General features: G+C 33.9%; 1 protein-coding gene and 1 long non-coding RNA gene across 2 annotated transcripts; one reads left to right on the top strand and one right to left on the bottom strand.

Moving 5' to 3' along the window:
* Positions 1-657: 657 nt before the first annotated feature.
* LOC121128519 (uncharacterized) lies at positions 658-1,204 on the bottom strand. Its single transcript, XR_005868184.2, has 2 exons — positions 1,069-1,204; positions 658-964 (listed from the first exon to the last, which is right to left on the bottom strand). It is a non-coding gene; the product is annotated as an uncharacterized lncRNA (long non-coding RNA).
* Positions 1,205-1,805: 601 nt separating this feature from the next.
* On the top strand, positions 1,806-6,039 carry LOC121128518 (protein BTG2). Its single transcript, XM_040724101.2, has 2 exons — positions 1,806-1,947; positions 2,277-6,039. Exon 2 carries the CDS (start codon positions 2,327-2,329, stop codon positions 2,972-2,974), a length of 648 nt encoding a protein of 215 aa, XP_040580035.1. The 5' UTR covers positions 1,806-1,947; positions 2,277-2,326; the 3' UTR covers positions 2,975-6,039.
* The last annotated feature ends 8,968 nt before the right edge of the window (positions 6,040-15,007 follow it).

Here is a 15,007-nt window from a genome sequence, read left to right as displayed (position 1 = left end):
TATTGATTCATGGGATATTATATTATTTTATTGCAATATCTTCTCCAAAGGACTGTAAATCCTTCATTTAAAATTATTCATCTCATTTTTGACGTACAATTTGTACCAAAACGCGCATACACAGCCAATTCATCTCAGAATTATGCATCAATTTGAACGGATTTGATTGGCCTTTCAATTATATATGTGCTGATATATTTTCTTATCGAACACAAGCCAAGTCCCTGGATATTTCTGTTCACCAAATAATGACTAAATATCTCCTTTCAAAACTATTCTCGAGATTTGAAGATGGCCAACTAGCGTGAAAATTGACTATTCATTGCGCAGCAGCGATACACTTATATAAAAATTACATAGAGAGGGCTACCAGGGGTGGAAGACTTAAATAGTTAGTAATTACTCTAGATAAGAGGGAGGTTGGCAGTAGAATTTTTTAACAGATTAAAGTTTAATATTGTTGACGGATCCAAACTTCATTTTAGTTATAAAAAAAAGTTCCACTTCATCACCTAATAAAAAAAGTTTTACATCATATGGAAACATGCCGCCAAAAATATAAAGAGAAGGGTTCTGGAAAACTTTCCCCAATATATGTAGACTCCTCTATTTCTACAAGTTTTATTGAGGCCCTACTCAATATAAAATAAAACGCAATTGCCTTTCCACATAATATTTATGTTTACTGATCTTGTTACTAACAAGTTCTTTAAATATAATGACATATAATAATTAGTTAACGATGATCCACACAAAAACTCTCTCTATCGACTACAAACAACTCACAACTCAGCACAGCCCTTTGTGTTTCTATTTCTTCACTGAAGCTTGGCTTCTGGCTTTGTGTCTCTTCCTCCCTTTGTCTCTCTTTCTTTATTTCTCTTTCAATAAAAATGGTGGTTTAGTGTACTACTTCTACTTATAATGGCTATAGCTAGATGATGAATTGCTTGTTTCATATTACCTACTCATGAAAAAATCAATAAATACTATTTAATCATAAGTCCACTATTAGTACAAATATCAAATAAAACTAAACTATCTAAAATAAAAAAGTAAATATTTTACCTATAGTAGATTTATGGTACGTTTTAAAAAGTACCAAAAAGGTACCAAAAAATAAAGGAAAATAAAACATCCCTAAACAGAGTCTTTTTACCATAAACTGAGCCTAAAAATCCACTTGACCATCTGTTCTGGAAGTAAAAATTATTTGAATTTAAAAAAATAAATGTTAGAGTTGGAATTGAAGCCTTTTTGCTAGATTCAAGTTAAGACGTCATTTCCAAAAAGTATCAGTAATGTATCAAAATTCTCCATTTTTAGTACTTGGAAAAACAAGAAGAGGGGACATGTACACACACAATAAAAAAGAGAAGGGAATATGACGTCACAATGGGAAAAAAAATACAAGTAAGACGCGTACGTAAAGATTCAAGTGAGAAAACCGTGAGTCAAAGAAGAGTTTTGTCTGTTAATCTCGTACCTTTATGTACAAATTAGAATTAAAATCCAGAAAAAAATATTTAGAATTTAATGAGGGACAACAAATAATAAAACAGGGATGGTTAAGTCATATGATTTTCGTACACAACAAAAATGTATGATGTTCTTATAAAGAAGTAACGCAGGGTACAAGATAGGAGCGTCCTTCCTTTTTTTTATACAAAGCGTGCGCTTTGGATTAGAATTCTAGATGCAAGGAGAAATAAGAAAATCCATCAGACAGTGTGAGGTTCGACTTCTATGAGTAAATATCATCATCAAAAAAGAGCAAAAATTCGAAAAAAAAACAAGCAAAGTAAACTATTCCACTCACAATTGGACTCATAATATATATATAATAATAACTAAGTGTTTAATATAATAATTAAATAAATTGTAAAATTTGTTAGTACAAAATAACGTGGTTTGAAATAGAGAGACTGGATACCCGAAGTCATCAAAGTGAGTATTTTTGCTATCATATCTTTTTGAGATATATATTATATGTTAATTAAAGTAGGGAAAGGGAGTTTTTTTAGAGGAAAATGAAGTATGTCGTGAGTAGGAGGAGGGAAGAGAGAGAGAGAGAAGGGAGGGAGTAAAAGAGATAGAGAGAGAGAGAAAGAAAGAAGGGAAAGGGAAGTTTGCTTCGTTTTCCCGAATTCTATTTCCAATTTTTGGAGTAACTTGCTCAAACGAGATAAGTCGTTTTTTTAATATTTTTTATTTGAATTTTTAATGTGTGAATAAGAGTGAAGCATCATATATGTAACGATTTCCTGTACTTTTAGGAGGTGTGTTGTATGCAAGGACCAGAAGCTAAAGAATTGCAACTATCAAAATGTGCGGTGTAATGGTTAATTCAAATTTGTTTAACATGAGTCTGGAGTTAAGTTCAGCTTGTAACTTTTTGGCGCATCTGATCCGACTCTCTGGTACGAATGAGGGTCTCTCCGATTGTCAGATGGATCGCTTTCGTTACAATTTGACAGAGGTGTTGAAGCGCCGTTATCGTGATCATTGGTTCCCCGAGAGACCCTTTAAGGGCTCCGGTTATCGATGCATCCGCATTAATGGACGATTGGACCCCGTCATCTCCCAAGCTGCAGAAGACTCTGCCATTTCCACCAAATTACTCAGAAAGTCTTTTCCTTCGGAACTTACCATGTGGATCGACCCCAAAGAAGTATCGTACCGCATCGGAGAAAATGGATCCATCTGCGTTCTCTATGAGTACAGTGATCTCTCCGCTTCTCAACAACCCTGGGCACCTCAATCCTCTCTCGAATCCAAAGTCAATAATTCTAATAGTAACCACAACAATTCCACCACCACTACCACCAATAAGAACATCCCCGCAAAGACCCATAACAACATCAAGCCCCCCTCATGTGGCAAAGAAAGTCTCAGAAACATTGATTACCTCTTGGATCCTCGACGATCCACTCTCTCCTCCATGGAACAACTCACGGCCTACGTCTCCAGCTAAAAAAACCACCAGATTTCAGTGACCTGATAACAACACACAACTACAACTTTACACTACAATATTATTCTTATTATTATTATACTTCTACTATTATTATTATTATCATCATCTACTACTCGTCGACTTATCTACCACTACTACGTATATTAAGAGGTGGAAAAAGAAGATGAGAAGAAGACAACCATTTATTCAAAAAAACAAATGAACGAACGAACGCTGTGATTTTTATACAAACCACAATATTCAACTCACGCATATTCTATATAATAATTAATAATAATAACGAGTGAATCAACGTAAGAAAGAATGCAACAACAAACTCTACAATTACTACTTCTATGACAAGAACCCCCAACCCCCCTTATGATGGACAGATCGATCGACGTACTACTATTAATTTTTCGTATATATATTTTTTTTTCTTTGGTTTTAAATGTTGAAATGAAATGCATAGTCTACATATTTAAAGATCGACTATCATCATCCAGTCAGTGCCCACCCACCCCCTTCCATTTTGGATACCTCAAGAAAAATGGTTTTTCTTTCCTTTTAAATTGGGAAAAGGAGAGAGAGAGAGAGGAAGATGCGAATTCTACTACTTCTAGTTATAATACTAGACCTACGTTGGGATTGAAGGAGAAGTAGTCTTTATGCTCCAAGACGGGATGAATGTGAATGAGTACCCTTCACCTCTTCGTATTGTTGGGAACTACAGCAGCCCAAACTCTGTCCAACGCGCAAAAATGGCCTTATCCAAAGAATGTAAGATGGTACAACAGACTCAACAACTATTTATTATTATTCTTTCCTTAACCCATTTGATGATGTTGATGATTTTTTATATTCTATTCTCTTTAAAGGAAAGTTTCGATAATTAATTAATTAATATTGAGGCTCTTATTTTGATTTTTTTTCTCCTTTCTGTCAATTAAATGTATGTTTTATAAAGAATTAATAATTTTCATTGTTATTAATATTCCCTCAGTTCGTCGGTTAAGTCATTAGCCGTGATCTCTTATTATAACTATCTCATTTTTTTATTAGATTTTTTTTCTTTTTATTTATATACAGCATATATATAAATTCCACACACAAAAAATGGAGCTTAGATATTTTTTGTTTTTTTTTCCAGACGCGAAATTTCCTTTTTGTATTTCTCCTTCATTTAAAAAAATTCATTGTTTAATTGTATTCTTAATTTTGAGGATATCTTTATAAAGTTTACCATGTATTATTTTGTTTCACCTATTGATCTATCCTCCTCTTACTCTCGATACATACCACCCGCCCACTTAAAAAGTAAATGCCATTTCTTCTTAACAAGGTAAAAACACACATATATATACACATTTAAGGGCAATCTAAGCCTTTTTAAAGTCTTTTAAGTTCAAATATTTGTTAATTTTTTCTTATTAATTTGCAAATACATCCACAAAATCAATTAAATAATATTTAATAATAATATAATACCATTTTTCTTTAATTGACTGATAAAACGTGAAAAAAAAGGAAATTGTGATATTTTTAAAGACGTGTTATTCTTGTGATATATTTTTCTTTAAAAAAAAATAATTTATTTCAAAAAAAAAATATATATATAAAATATAACAAAAACAAACAGGCCTGACGCGCGCGACTGTTAGTAGTTGATCTTTATTCTTTAAAAAAAAAACATAAAAGCCCACGCATAACGCAAAATAATATAACAATAAAAAAAACATGTAAAAATTGTAAAATTGCCTGTAGTAACTTCTCTCAAACAAAACAAAAAAACAGAAATATAAAGTATGTCATCTATTTTTTTTCTTTTTTAAAGTTCAAAGTGTCCAACCACCCCCACCCCCTACCCCCTTGTTAAAAAGTATATATATATAGTAATGACAAAATTTGCCATTTTTTAATATAGATTGAGTGTACTTAAAGAGTCTTGTTTTGCTTGCTTTTTTCCCCCTCTATTCATTATATTATATACAAATATCACGCGTGTTAGTAGTCAGTTGATTGTCCTTCAAACCATTTTGTATACATACGTACGTTTGTGACGTATTTTGTGTTCTAATCAAGTTCAAAAAGATGTTAAAAGTAGTCTATGTGTTGTAAGGACTATCAACCTGTTTATTTTTTCTGAATAATTTTTTTTTCTCTCTTGTTTTCTGCCTCTTTCGTCGTGTCATTGTCGTCGTTGTGGAACCCTCCCAGACCGACCAACCAACAAAGTGTTTTTTTTCACCTCTTGAGTCACTACCCCCCCCACCTAATGATTTAAATAATAATTTGCGGCGCATTTTAATAATCTCTTCATACATCATTTTATTTTATTGCAACAAACGAAAAAAATTTGGAGCATTTTGTGAGGGGTTTGCTGCTATCGATCTATTACTATTATCCCTTCCCCCTCATTAGCGACTCAAAAGCTAAAACTATAATCACACCATTTAATTACAAAGAATCTTTATCAATGGTAACGCGAAATGAAAATATATTAATGATTAATGCAATTCTTTTAATTGTTAATTGTCTGACATAAGAGAGAGGGAGAATGAGATACTCAAGTGTTCTTAGAGAAAGGATTTAGTTGTGAGATTGCGTCTGAAAATTCCCCTTTCTACAACCATTATTACACATATTCTTATAATATAAACGTGTATTGATTAATAAAAGTTATTATTACTTAATCACAATTTATATGCAGAAACAAACTAAACATATATATATATATATATTCTCAGTTTTAATTATTCACTATAAACCTCAACACTTGTCTACAATACTACTACTATTATCTACAAAAAAAACTTTTTACCCCCAAAAAAATAGAAAAAAAAATACAATATATATATCTTTAACTGGAAACTCGTGTCTTTCGCAATGGTTGAAAGAGGGGGAACAGATGACCGCCGGGCAACTTATTGCCTCTTCGTATACTTGCTTATACATATTATATCTCTTTTTAATTCTTCCTTCTCCACTTTTAAGCAGTTAAATTTTTTCGATGATGATTTTACTCTCTCTTATAATACCTATATTATTATTAATTAAAATAAAAACATAATTACATACAAAAACACCCAGGAACATTTTTCTCATTCCATTTTATGAGCTATATATAATAGTTATGAGGGCATTTAAAAACAACTCAATTTCCCAACACGATGAATATTATACAAAATAAGTCGAATTAAACTATTGATGATGAATATCCGTTCGTCCCGTTGTCGTTATACCTCTTGATCACATGCTGTTGATAGTAGTAATAGAATAGTCGACCTCCTCTTTTCCCTGATGGACGTGCAGACCTGCACCCCATTTTTCGATTATGAGTGTGTACATATAAATTATCTTTTTTCCCATTAAACGTATTGATTTTTTCGTCTATTAAGACTTGTATTATTATCATCGTAATTCATTGTTTGAAGAAAAATAAGTATTTTTTTTTATAATTGCAAGTCTGAAAGTCAATATTATTAAATACATACCTAATTATTATATTAAATAAACTTCTTATTCTTCAAGACACATTTAGACGAATGCAATCTTGTTCCTCGTGGATATAAATCTCTCTGTATGTGTGTTACAAATAATAGCAAAGCAAAAAAAAATATAAAAAAAATAAATAAATAAAAAACATTATTCCAATGCATATTAAAAAATAAAAGTCGTGAATTATTTACTCTACTAGGGGTGTCTGTCCTACTTTTAAAATAATTAACCGTCCATCCTACGATTCCTCTAAGACTACTCAAAGGGGCCCCAATTCTATTAAAATAATAATATATGTAAATGGAAAGACGGAGTGGATTCAAAAAAGGGGGAGTGAAGTCAAAGAGAAAATATTGCGTTGTTGTGAGTGAGTGTGACGCAGAAAAATTCCCTAAAGGGGGTATGCTGCAATTAATAATGCGCAGCCCTTTTCACTGTGAGATGACGCGATTATGGGGGGAGGGGGTTGACGCATTATTAGCCGCCGATCGTTTCAGCCTTTTTCTCCACTCTCGTAGCCATATAATAGTTGTTATATGTTCTGTGTGTTTTTTTTGTATGGAATTAATTATTTATATATTGTAAAAAGTGATGAGGGGGGAAATGGATGCCCCGAGTGCCAGACTATAAATACAAAGAAGTACTCGTCTGGCTTTTTTTATTATTATTATTTTATTTATTTAATGGAATAAAGAAGTGGGGCCAGGCGAATGAAGGAGGGAGAGAGAGAGAGGAAGAATCTGGCAGCTGCACCTTGCTTGTTTCATTTCTTTTTACACGTACGCGTTTTTTCCCCTTTTTCCCTCTCTTCTCTTCAGTCCTTTATTTTTTTGTATACTGTATACACGCACATTAATGAACTTCTCGTTATTATTAGAGAAGAAAAAAGTACTTTTCAAAATGATTAAAAAAAAACCCGCATCAACAAAATCCTATTTTTCTGTCTTCTTTGTGAGCTTTCAACTTATTTTCCTCCTTATGTTAGAAAATGGGGGGGTAACTCGATACAGCCTAATATGATTCATGTTCACTCGAAAAAACAAAGATTTCCCTAACCATACCCCGGAATAATGGCCATTTTCAAACTAAATACATAATTATATATAGAATTATTACAGCGTGATGATTTCCTCCACGTGTTAATAACTAAATCGCAGTAGCTGAGGCCATTGATAAAACAATAGGGCAGGACTTCTCTGTGGCTTTACTTTATTTTTTTTTAGAGATTTGTACTCCATAAGAGTGATTTTTTTGATATATATTGTATTTTCTCTTTTTTACAATTTTTATATTTTGTTATTTTTTAGAAAGTTTTCCCCTCTCTTTTTTTCTTCTCTTGTCTTTTTTTTTTTTTTTTGTTCAACTCCTTCTTTATTATTCGATCCTCCTTTTCCCAGTAGGAAAAAAAAGAAGGAAAAACAAGGGAAGTGAAAAATAATTAATTTATACAAAATGAAAATCGGGAATCCTTAGAAATTATGCATTTTTTTTCATCCTATTACAAAAATATATTATTCCTTAAACATGTATAGATAAGAAGTGTGCATTGAATTCAAAGCATCTGCTTGTTCCACATCCCATTCCGCCATGTCTAATACTCTTTGTTTAAAACTAATAATAACAACATTAAGGGGCCGTGACTTCTGATAACAAGAATTTATCCCCACTCAACTCATTAGAGGAGTTTTACAGCTTGTACATACATAAGTTGTATTGCGCAGTTACTTTTTTAAAGTGGAGCATCAAACAAAGAAAATAGAAAAATCATATAATCACAAATGACGTCATAATATATCTCCCTTTTTGAGTTCTTTCTTTCTATAACCCTTTTTAAGGAAGAAAAATAATAAAATAGAAACCAGATCCGCCGGTCTTCAATTTTATGGACTATAGAGTTATCTCCTTGTGAAGAGGGGGGAGGGTAACTTTCCCTAATATCTAAATGAGAGTTACCTCGATCTACGAACATTCAAATATGGAGTGATGACTAGAAATGGGACGATTAAAAAAAAAAAAAAAAAATCTCAATGCGATTCTTGTAGAAAATTACAGATGCCGATTCCCATTCTTCAATATTTTAAATAATAGTTAAAAAATACAATTTTGCAGTCAGGGGCGTCCATAAGATTATATTTATATATTTTTTTTTTTTTTTTGGGGGTGATTTTTGGAATTTTTATGAAAAAAAATCCAAAAATTGAAATTTTTTGAGTTAAGTTTCCAACGATTCACAAAAAAAAAAGGATAAAAATTTCAAAAACCCATGGCTTTTTTCGAAGCTTAACCAATCAAAAAAATGTCCTCACTCTAATACTCAGTGCTTGACTTGTAGTCGCCATCCCCTACAATGAAAATGGTCTAAAATTATCCCCTTCTAAAACAGATTATAGATTAACTTAAAAATCCTTGCAATTGCTAGGATTTTTAAGTATTGTAATTAACTCTTTTACCTCCAGAGGAATATGGTTTCATTAGGAGCTGCCCATGGTGGAGGTTTGTAGAATACTCCATACTGTATGGGGAGAGACTCAAATTAGGGTGTGATTATCATGCCCGTTAGCGAAATGACTTAAAACCTGCAATCTCTTTGTTAAGGTACATGACCAGGGAGTATTTGAACTCAAAACATACACATCATGCATGCTCAACAATAAAATGACAGTATAATTTGTATAAAAGCCCAAACAAAAGAAGCATGAGCTCTGTAGCTAACGTACAAGTCGAGAAAATGACACTTGAACCTTATCGACGAATTACCTTTCGCGCACTCCAAGCAGTTAGGCGTCTCCAGGACCATCGTTTACGCCTTCAACCAGTGCAAAACGTTCAAGAGGAAGATGGGCTCCGTCAAAAAGGCCAAATTGGATACGGAGGAGTGAAAGAAAACAGACAAAGCCTATTCCCTCAAGTCCACGAGGAACCATGCAAGAGACCTTGGGATTTCACATCAGACTGTCCGGAGAGCTATCAAAAAAGATAGTGGAAAGAACCTTGTGAGAGTGAGGGCCACTTTTGACAACAGCAATTAAAGAAACCCGTCTCCTCCGTTTCAAGATTCTTTTGAATATGTCTTTTGACCTCTTTTTTGACACTTTTTGCCTCCTCTACAGCCCAACTTTTTTGATAGCTCTTCGGACAGGCTGGTATGAAAACTTGATATATCTTACATCGGCTTTCATGGACTTGAGGGAATTGGCCTGGAGTTTTTTGTAACTCCTGAAGGTCCAGTTTGGTTTTCTTGGCAGATACCTTCTTCTTCTACAACGTTTCGGACTTCCCGATAGCGTAGAAGGTGGTCCTGGAGACGTCCAACCGCTTGGAGTGTGCGAATTGAAACTCATCGATCAAGTTAAAGTGTCCTTCTCTTGACTTATACAAAAGCCAGAAACTTAAACTTAGGCAAAGTCAGTTTTTTAATTGTTCCCAATAGAAATAAAAAATTGTGGGGAGAAACAAATTGTAACTTGAAATCAGAGCAGTCTATTTTTCACCCTACATTTGAGACGGTCTCTGCAACATCGCAGAATAACAAAAATGAATAATGTTGGTTCAGTGAACTTTTTTTTTTTTTTTTACAGACAAAGGGGATAAATTTAAGTAAGAGGAAGAGGGGCTTCCCCCTCTTCCTTACATTCATAAAAACCACTTTTTAGGTATAGAGGGAAAAATAGATTACTGAGAAAGAAGACGACTAGTGGTTATATCTTTTTGTAGAAAGGCGAGAGAGTCACTCACTTTCTCCTCTGACGTCTCTCTTACGTCAAAGGAAGATATCCAACAAATAGCCATTCATTCAAAATAAATATGTATGTATATAAACCATATTCTTTAATAATCTATCCTTCTTTTTTTTCATAGATTATTAAAAATATCATGTGTCATTCATACATTCAATCAACCATCTATAGAGCCCCCCTCTGGTGGCAGAAAATGAAATACAAAGTGGTCCAAAATTAGAGTCCCATCAAAATAAATATATTAGTTATGCAGGGGCTTCCGCAGAGTGGGAATCCATTTGTGCGCTCTTTTGAATACAGGGACAATCTTAGCTAGTGGTACACATTTTATTAGTTTCAACTTTTCAAGATTAAAATTTAAATGAGAGGTTTTGTGAGTACATTTATTTTCAAAATCATCTCAAAATAGTGCTTGGCACAACTTTTATTCAATGAGTGAGCCCTCAGTTCTAATAATTGCCTCAATCCCTTGCAGACATTGACTACGTAGTCACACTCAAGCTTGGTCAAATCCTTCTTGAAGGAAGACTCAAAAGACTGGACTCTCCTGTGAGGAGTAGCATACAACCTCCTCTCCAGACGCGTCTAGATAGAGTGGTCCAAGGGGTTTGCGTCTTGAGAGGAAGGTGGCCACATGTTGATGTCCCGAAACTCTGGAAAGTTGTTTCTCATCAAGGTCTGGACCTTAGCTGTCCAATTACACGAAACTCTGTCTTGAGTGTAAAAAATGTTGTTCCTGAACTTTTTTCTGGCCAAAGGTAGCACTTTTTTATTCAGAAGTTCAATGTGAGCGTCTCTATGGAGCCTCACCTTCCTCTCCACAAAAATTGGGTCAAGACCTCATCTGCGTTGGCCACTGGATTTTTTGTTCTGAATACACGTCTCACTGAAGCTGAAACATTGTTTGGATGTTCAGTTGTGATGTAGTCGTTGTTCTGCGTTGTTTGGCATCAACGGTCAAATATTTTTCAACAGAAAAGAGGAAAACTTTGCTTGAGCTTTTGTTGGCCTTGAGAAAATTTTGAATCTTCTTTCCTCTTTACAACTGTCACATCTTGCTCTGTTCAGAGATGTCTTGTTGTTGTCTGTGATTTTGCAACAATCTCAATTCGGATTGAAAATAACAAAATAAAAACCACTAAATAATATTAACCCTGTATAGTGATCTCTCCTCTACTCAACACTCCTGGGCACCTAAATCCTACCTTTTGATTCGAGAGGAATAGTTATGGTTACTATTAATTATAATAGTAACCATAACAATTTTAGTACCACCAATAAATACAAAAAAAAATATCAATTTAGAAAATAAATTTTTAATGAAGAAGCAATAATCTTAATTTTTTTAAATGAAAACGGGGAAGATTTCTGTTTTTAAAAATTGGCAGCACAAATTTTTTAAGTTGGAAAAAGGTGGATTTATTTTCTTCAAACGTTGAGCAAAGAAAAAATTGTTAACTTTTGAAGTTTGAAAAGGTCTTTTTATAGAATCCCGTGACGTGGAAATTTTAGTTTTTAACATCCCCCCCCCCTGCTTCGACGATACCCAACAGTGCAAAGTCAAAAGGCTAAAGATCAGATAAAGAGAGAAACTAAAGTTGTCTTTGCACTACAGGTGTACAAAATATGCTCCATTGCTCTGGATGCTACGAGCTATATATATATATTTTCAAAAATCATTTCTTCTTCCTGTATTTATCTATTTGAGGAGAGAAGTGCTCGACTCTGTGGAGGCGATTCCAACAGGTAGAGTATATCCAGGAGATCCTCAGAGCTACCTAAAGAGCAATAATGTCAAGCTCACATATCTCACTTTTTTATTATTAGGGGGTAAAGAGGAAGTGAAGAGTTGATGACTTAATTAAATAGAAATGCCCAGTACGTATCTTTCCTTAGACCTTAATAGAAAAGGGATCTCCCAAGACTCAAGAATTCAAGTGCCTGAGCTCCTAGGAATTAATCAGATTATTATACGTCAATGCAAATGTTATACGTCAACATGAAACTAATTTCTTCTTTTTCTTTATACAGAATGGTCCACTTTGAATTTTCAACTTGAACAATAGAATTTCATCAAAATTAATACTATAAATAGATGTATGTCTGAGTTGTCTTAATCCTTAATGTAGCTGACCTTCGGGGCAATGATGGCTTCCAGGGGAATAAGGCATGGCACCCACTGTGGATTTAGTCCTCTGTAATGGCGTCAGTACTGGCTGATAGTATCTTCAAGGGCCTTAGTGTTTCGATGACCCACACTGCGGGCCTTCCCCCTGGATACGCAACCAAAATTTGTAGAGGAGAGAGTTGGCATTAGGATTGGAGAAAGGGTAAAAGTATCAAAAGAGCTTAAAAGACTTATTCAACAGAGTCTTGCAAGGGAGGAGATGGACTTTTCATTGCTGCTCTAAAAAGTGTCCTCTCAACCATCACAAGGCTCTTTCCACCCACTTTTTTGTTAGCTCTCCGGACAGTCTGGTGTTAAACCCCCAAGATCTCTTGTATTATAAGCCCGTTATTCAAATTTCTGGAATGAGTTAAAATACCAGAGAACTTTACCTATAGTTTAGAACAATGATTTTATTTAAGAAACTTATATTGTCTCCGATATGGCTCCGATATGGCCCCATTCAAATACATAAAATGGGTCAATTTCTCATTATTTTATTGTGACAACCAACTTTGGCTTCCTTCAGTGCAATTTGCTTCACATTCAAAGTGTAAATAAGAATAATCCTTGCTGATGGAAATGGACGATGATTCGTTGCGGGATACAAATGTATTCCAAGCTCAATTACGAATAAAAACAATTCTAGTATGCATTTGTGCTGAGGTAACACAATAATATTGTGAAATAGTAATATATAAAAAAAAGGTATAATACGTGGGTACTAGTATGTATATTCGTGATCAATAAATGTATGTCGGTCGTACATGGTACACAAGTTCAAAAAACCTTCAAATCACCCCACTAACGAATACATGTAATATGTATTTTTCCTTTTGAGTTAATCGTAACACAAAGAGTTATTAGTTTTAGTATTTCTTGTGTATTTCCGGGGAATGCCATATGTTATAAACATAAAACTTATTCGTTTATTTTTTGGGCAAAAGGAAAAGAAAAGAGAAGAAGAAAAGAAGGGAAAAAAAATGAAAAATGAAAAGAGAGGAATGATTTTTGTCCTTGGTTGTGTACCAGTGCACACTGCGTACAAAAGAGAGAGAGAGAGAGAAGGGGGGAATAAAGATAAAAAGAGGAAAAGGAAAATGTGTCCCGTCAACATAAAAGCAAACTAGAATGATTTTTCTCAAAATTGAGTCTGAATTATATTTGTATTCTTTGACGAATCATCAGGCAATTAATCAGCAAGGATTCTTCTTGTTAACCTTCAGGTCTGCCCTAAATTGCATTATAAAATAATGAATAGTTGATAGATTTAAAAGTTGAAAGGGGGCATAGTGAGGCCAATATAAATCCCTTAAATCAAATGAAGGTTCTAAACTATTGCAACAATTCTTGGGTATCTTAAATCATGCCAGAAATTTGAGTACAAAGCTTATAATTGACTCTGATATGTGTATGAAATATTGGACTGTATGTATAGAAGGTTGATGTTATCTAGTGATACTACCTTTTATCATTTTCAATCCAGAATGACATTGGTGCAAAATCACGGAGAAGGACAATACATCTTATCTCTGAAAAGAGCAAGAAGATGTGACAGTTGTAAAGAGGAAAGAAGATTCAAAATTTTCTCAAGGCCAACAAAAGCTCAAGCAAAGTTTTCCTCTTTTCTGTTGAAAAATATTTGACCGTTGATGCCAAACAACGCAGAACAACGACTACATCACAACTGAACATCCAAACAATGTTTCAGCTTCAGTGAGACGTGTATTCAGAACAAAAAATCCAGTGGCCAACGCAGATGAGGTCTTGACCCAATTTTTGTGGAGAGGAAGGTGAGGCTCCATAGAGACGCTCACATTGAACTTCTGAATAAAAAAGTGCTACCTTTGGCCAGAAAAAAGTTCAGGAACAACATTTTTTACACTCAAGACAGAGTTTCGTGTAATTGGACAGCTAAGGTCCAGACCTTGATGAGAAACAACTTTCCAGAGTTTCGGGACATCAACATGTGGCCACCTTCCTCTCAAGACGCAAACCCCTTGGACCACTCTATCTAGACGCGTCTGGAGAGGAGGTTGTATGCTACTCCTCACAGGAGAGTCCAGTCTTTTGAGTCTTCCTTCAAGAAGGATTTGACCAAGCTTGAGTGTGACTACGTAGTCAATGTCTGCAAGGGATTGAGGCAATTATTAGAACTGAGGGCTCACTCATTGAATAAAAGTTGTGCCAAGCACTATTTTGAGATGATTTTGAAAATAAATGTACTCACAAAACTTCTCGTTTAAATTTTACTATTTAAAAGTTGAAACTAATAAAATGTGTACCACTAGATAAGATTGTCCCTGTATTCAAAAGAGCGCGCAAATGGATTCATAGATTTTCACCCTTTTCTTGTTTTTTTTTTTCAAAATTGTGTATATGTTGACATACCAAATTTGTATTTATATTGACGAATAACTATTGTCAATTTCTATCAACAAGGATGTTTTTGATTAATCCTGTAGAAGTGTTGATAATTGCACTTTAAGTAGCATAATTTTCTCTTCAATATTTACCTATTAGACATTGATAGATTTAATGTATTTAAAAGGGATTATAGTCAGGTGCAAATACAATTTTTATAAAATCAAATAGACGTCTTAAACTATTGGAAACATTCTTGGTTATCTTGAGTATACCCAAAAATTT

Source organism: Lepeophtheirus salmonis, chromosome 13 (assembly GCF_016086655.4).
Source record: "Lepeophtheirus salmonis chromosome 13, UVic_Lsal_1.4, whole genome shotgun sequence".
In the NCBI taxonomy this organism is placed as follows: domain Eukaryota; kingdom Metazoa; phylum Arthropoda; class Copepoda; order Siphonostomatoida; family Caligidae; genus Lepeophtheirus; species Lepeophtheirus salmonis.
This window is presented reverse-complemented; position numbering and strand designations above follow the sequence as displayed.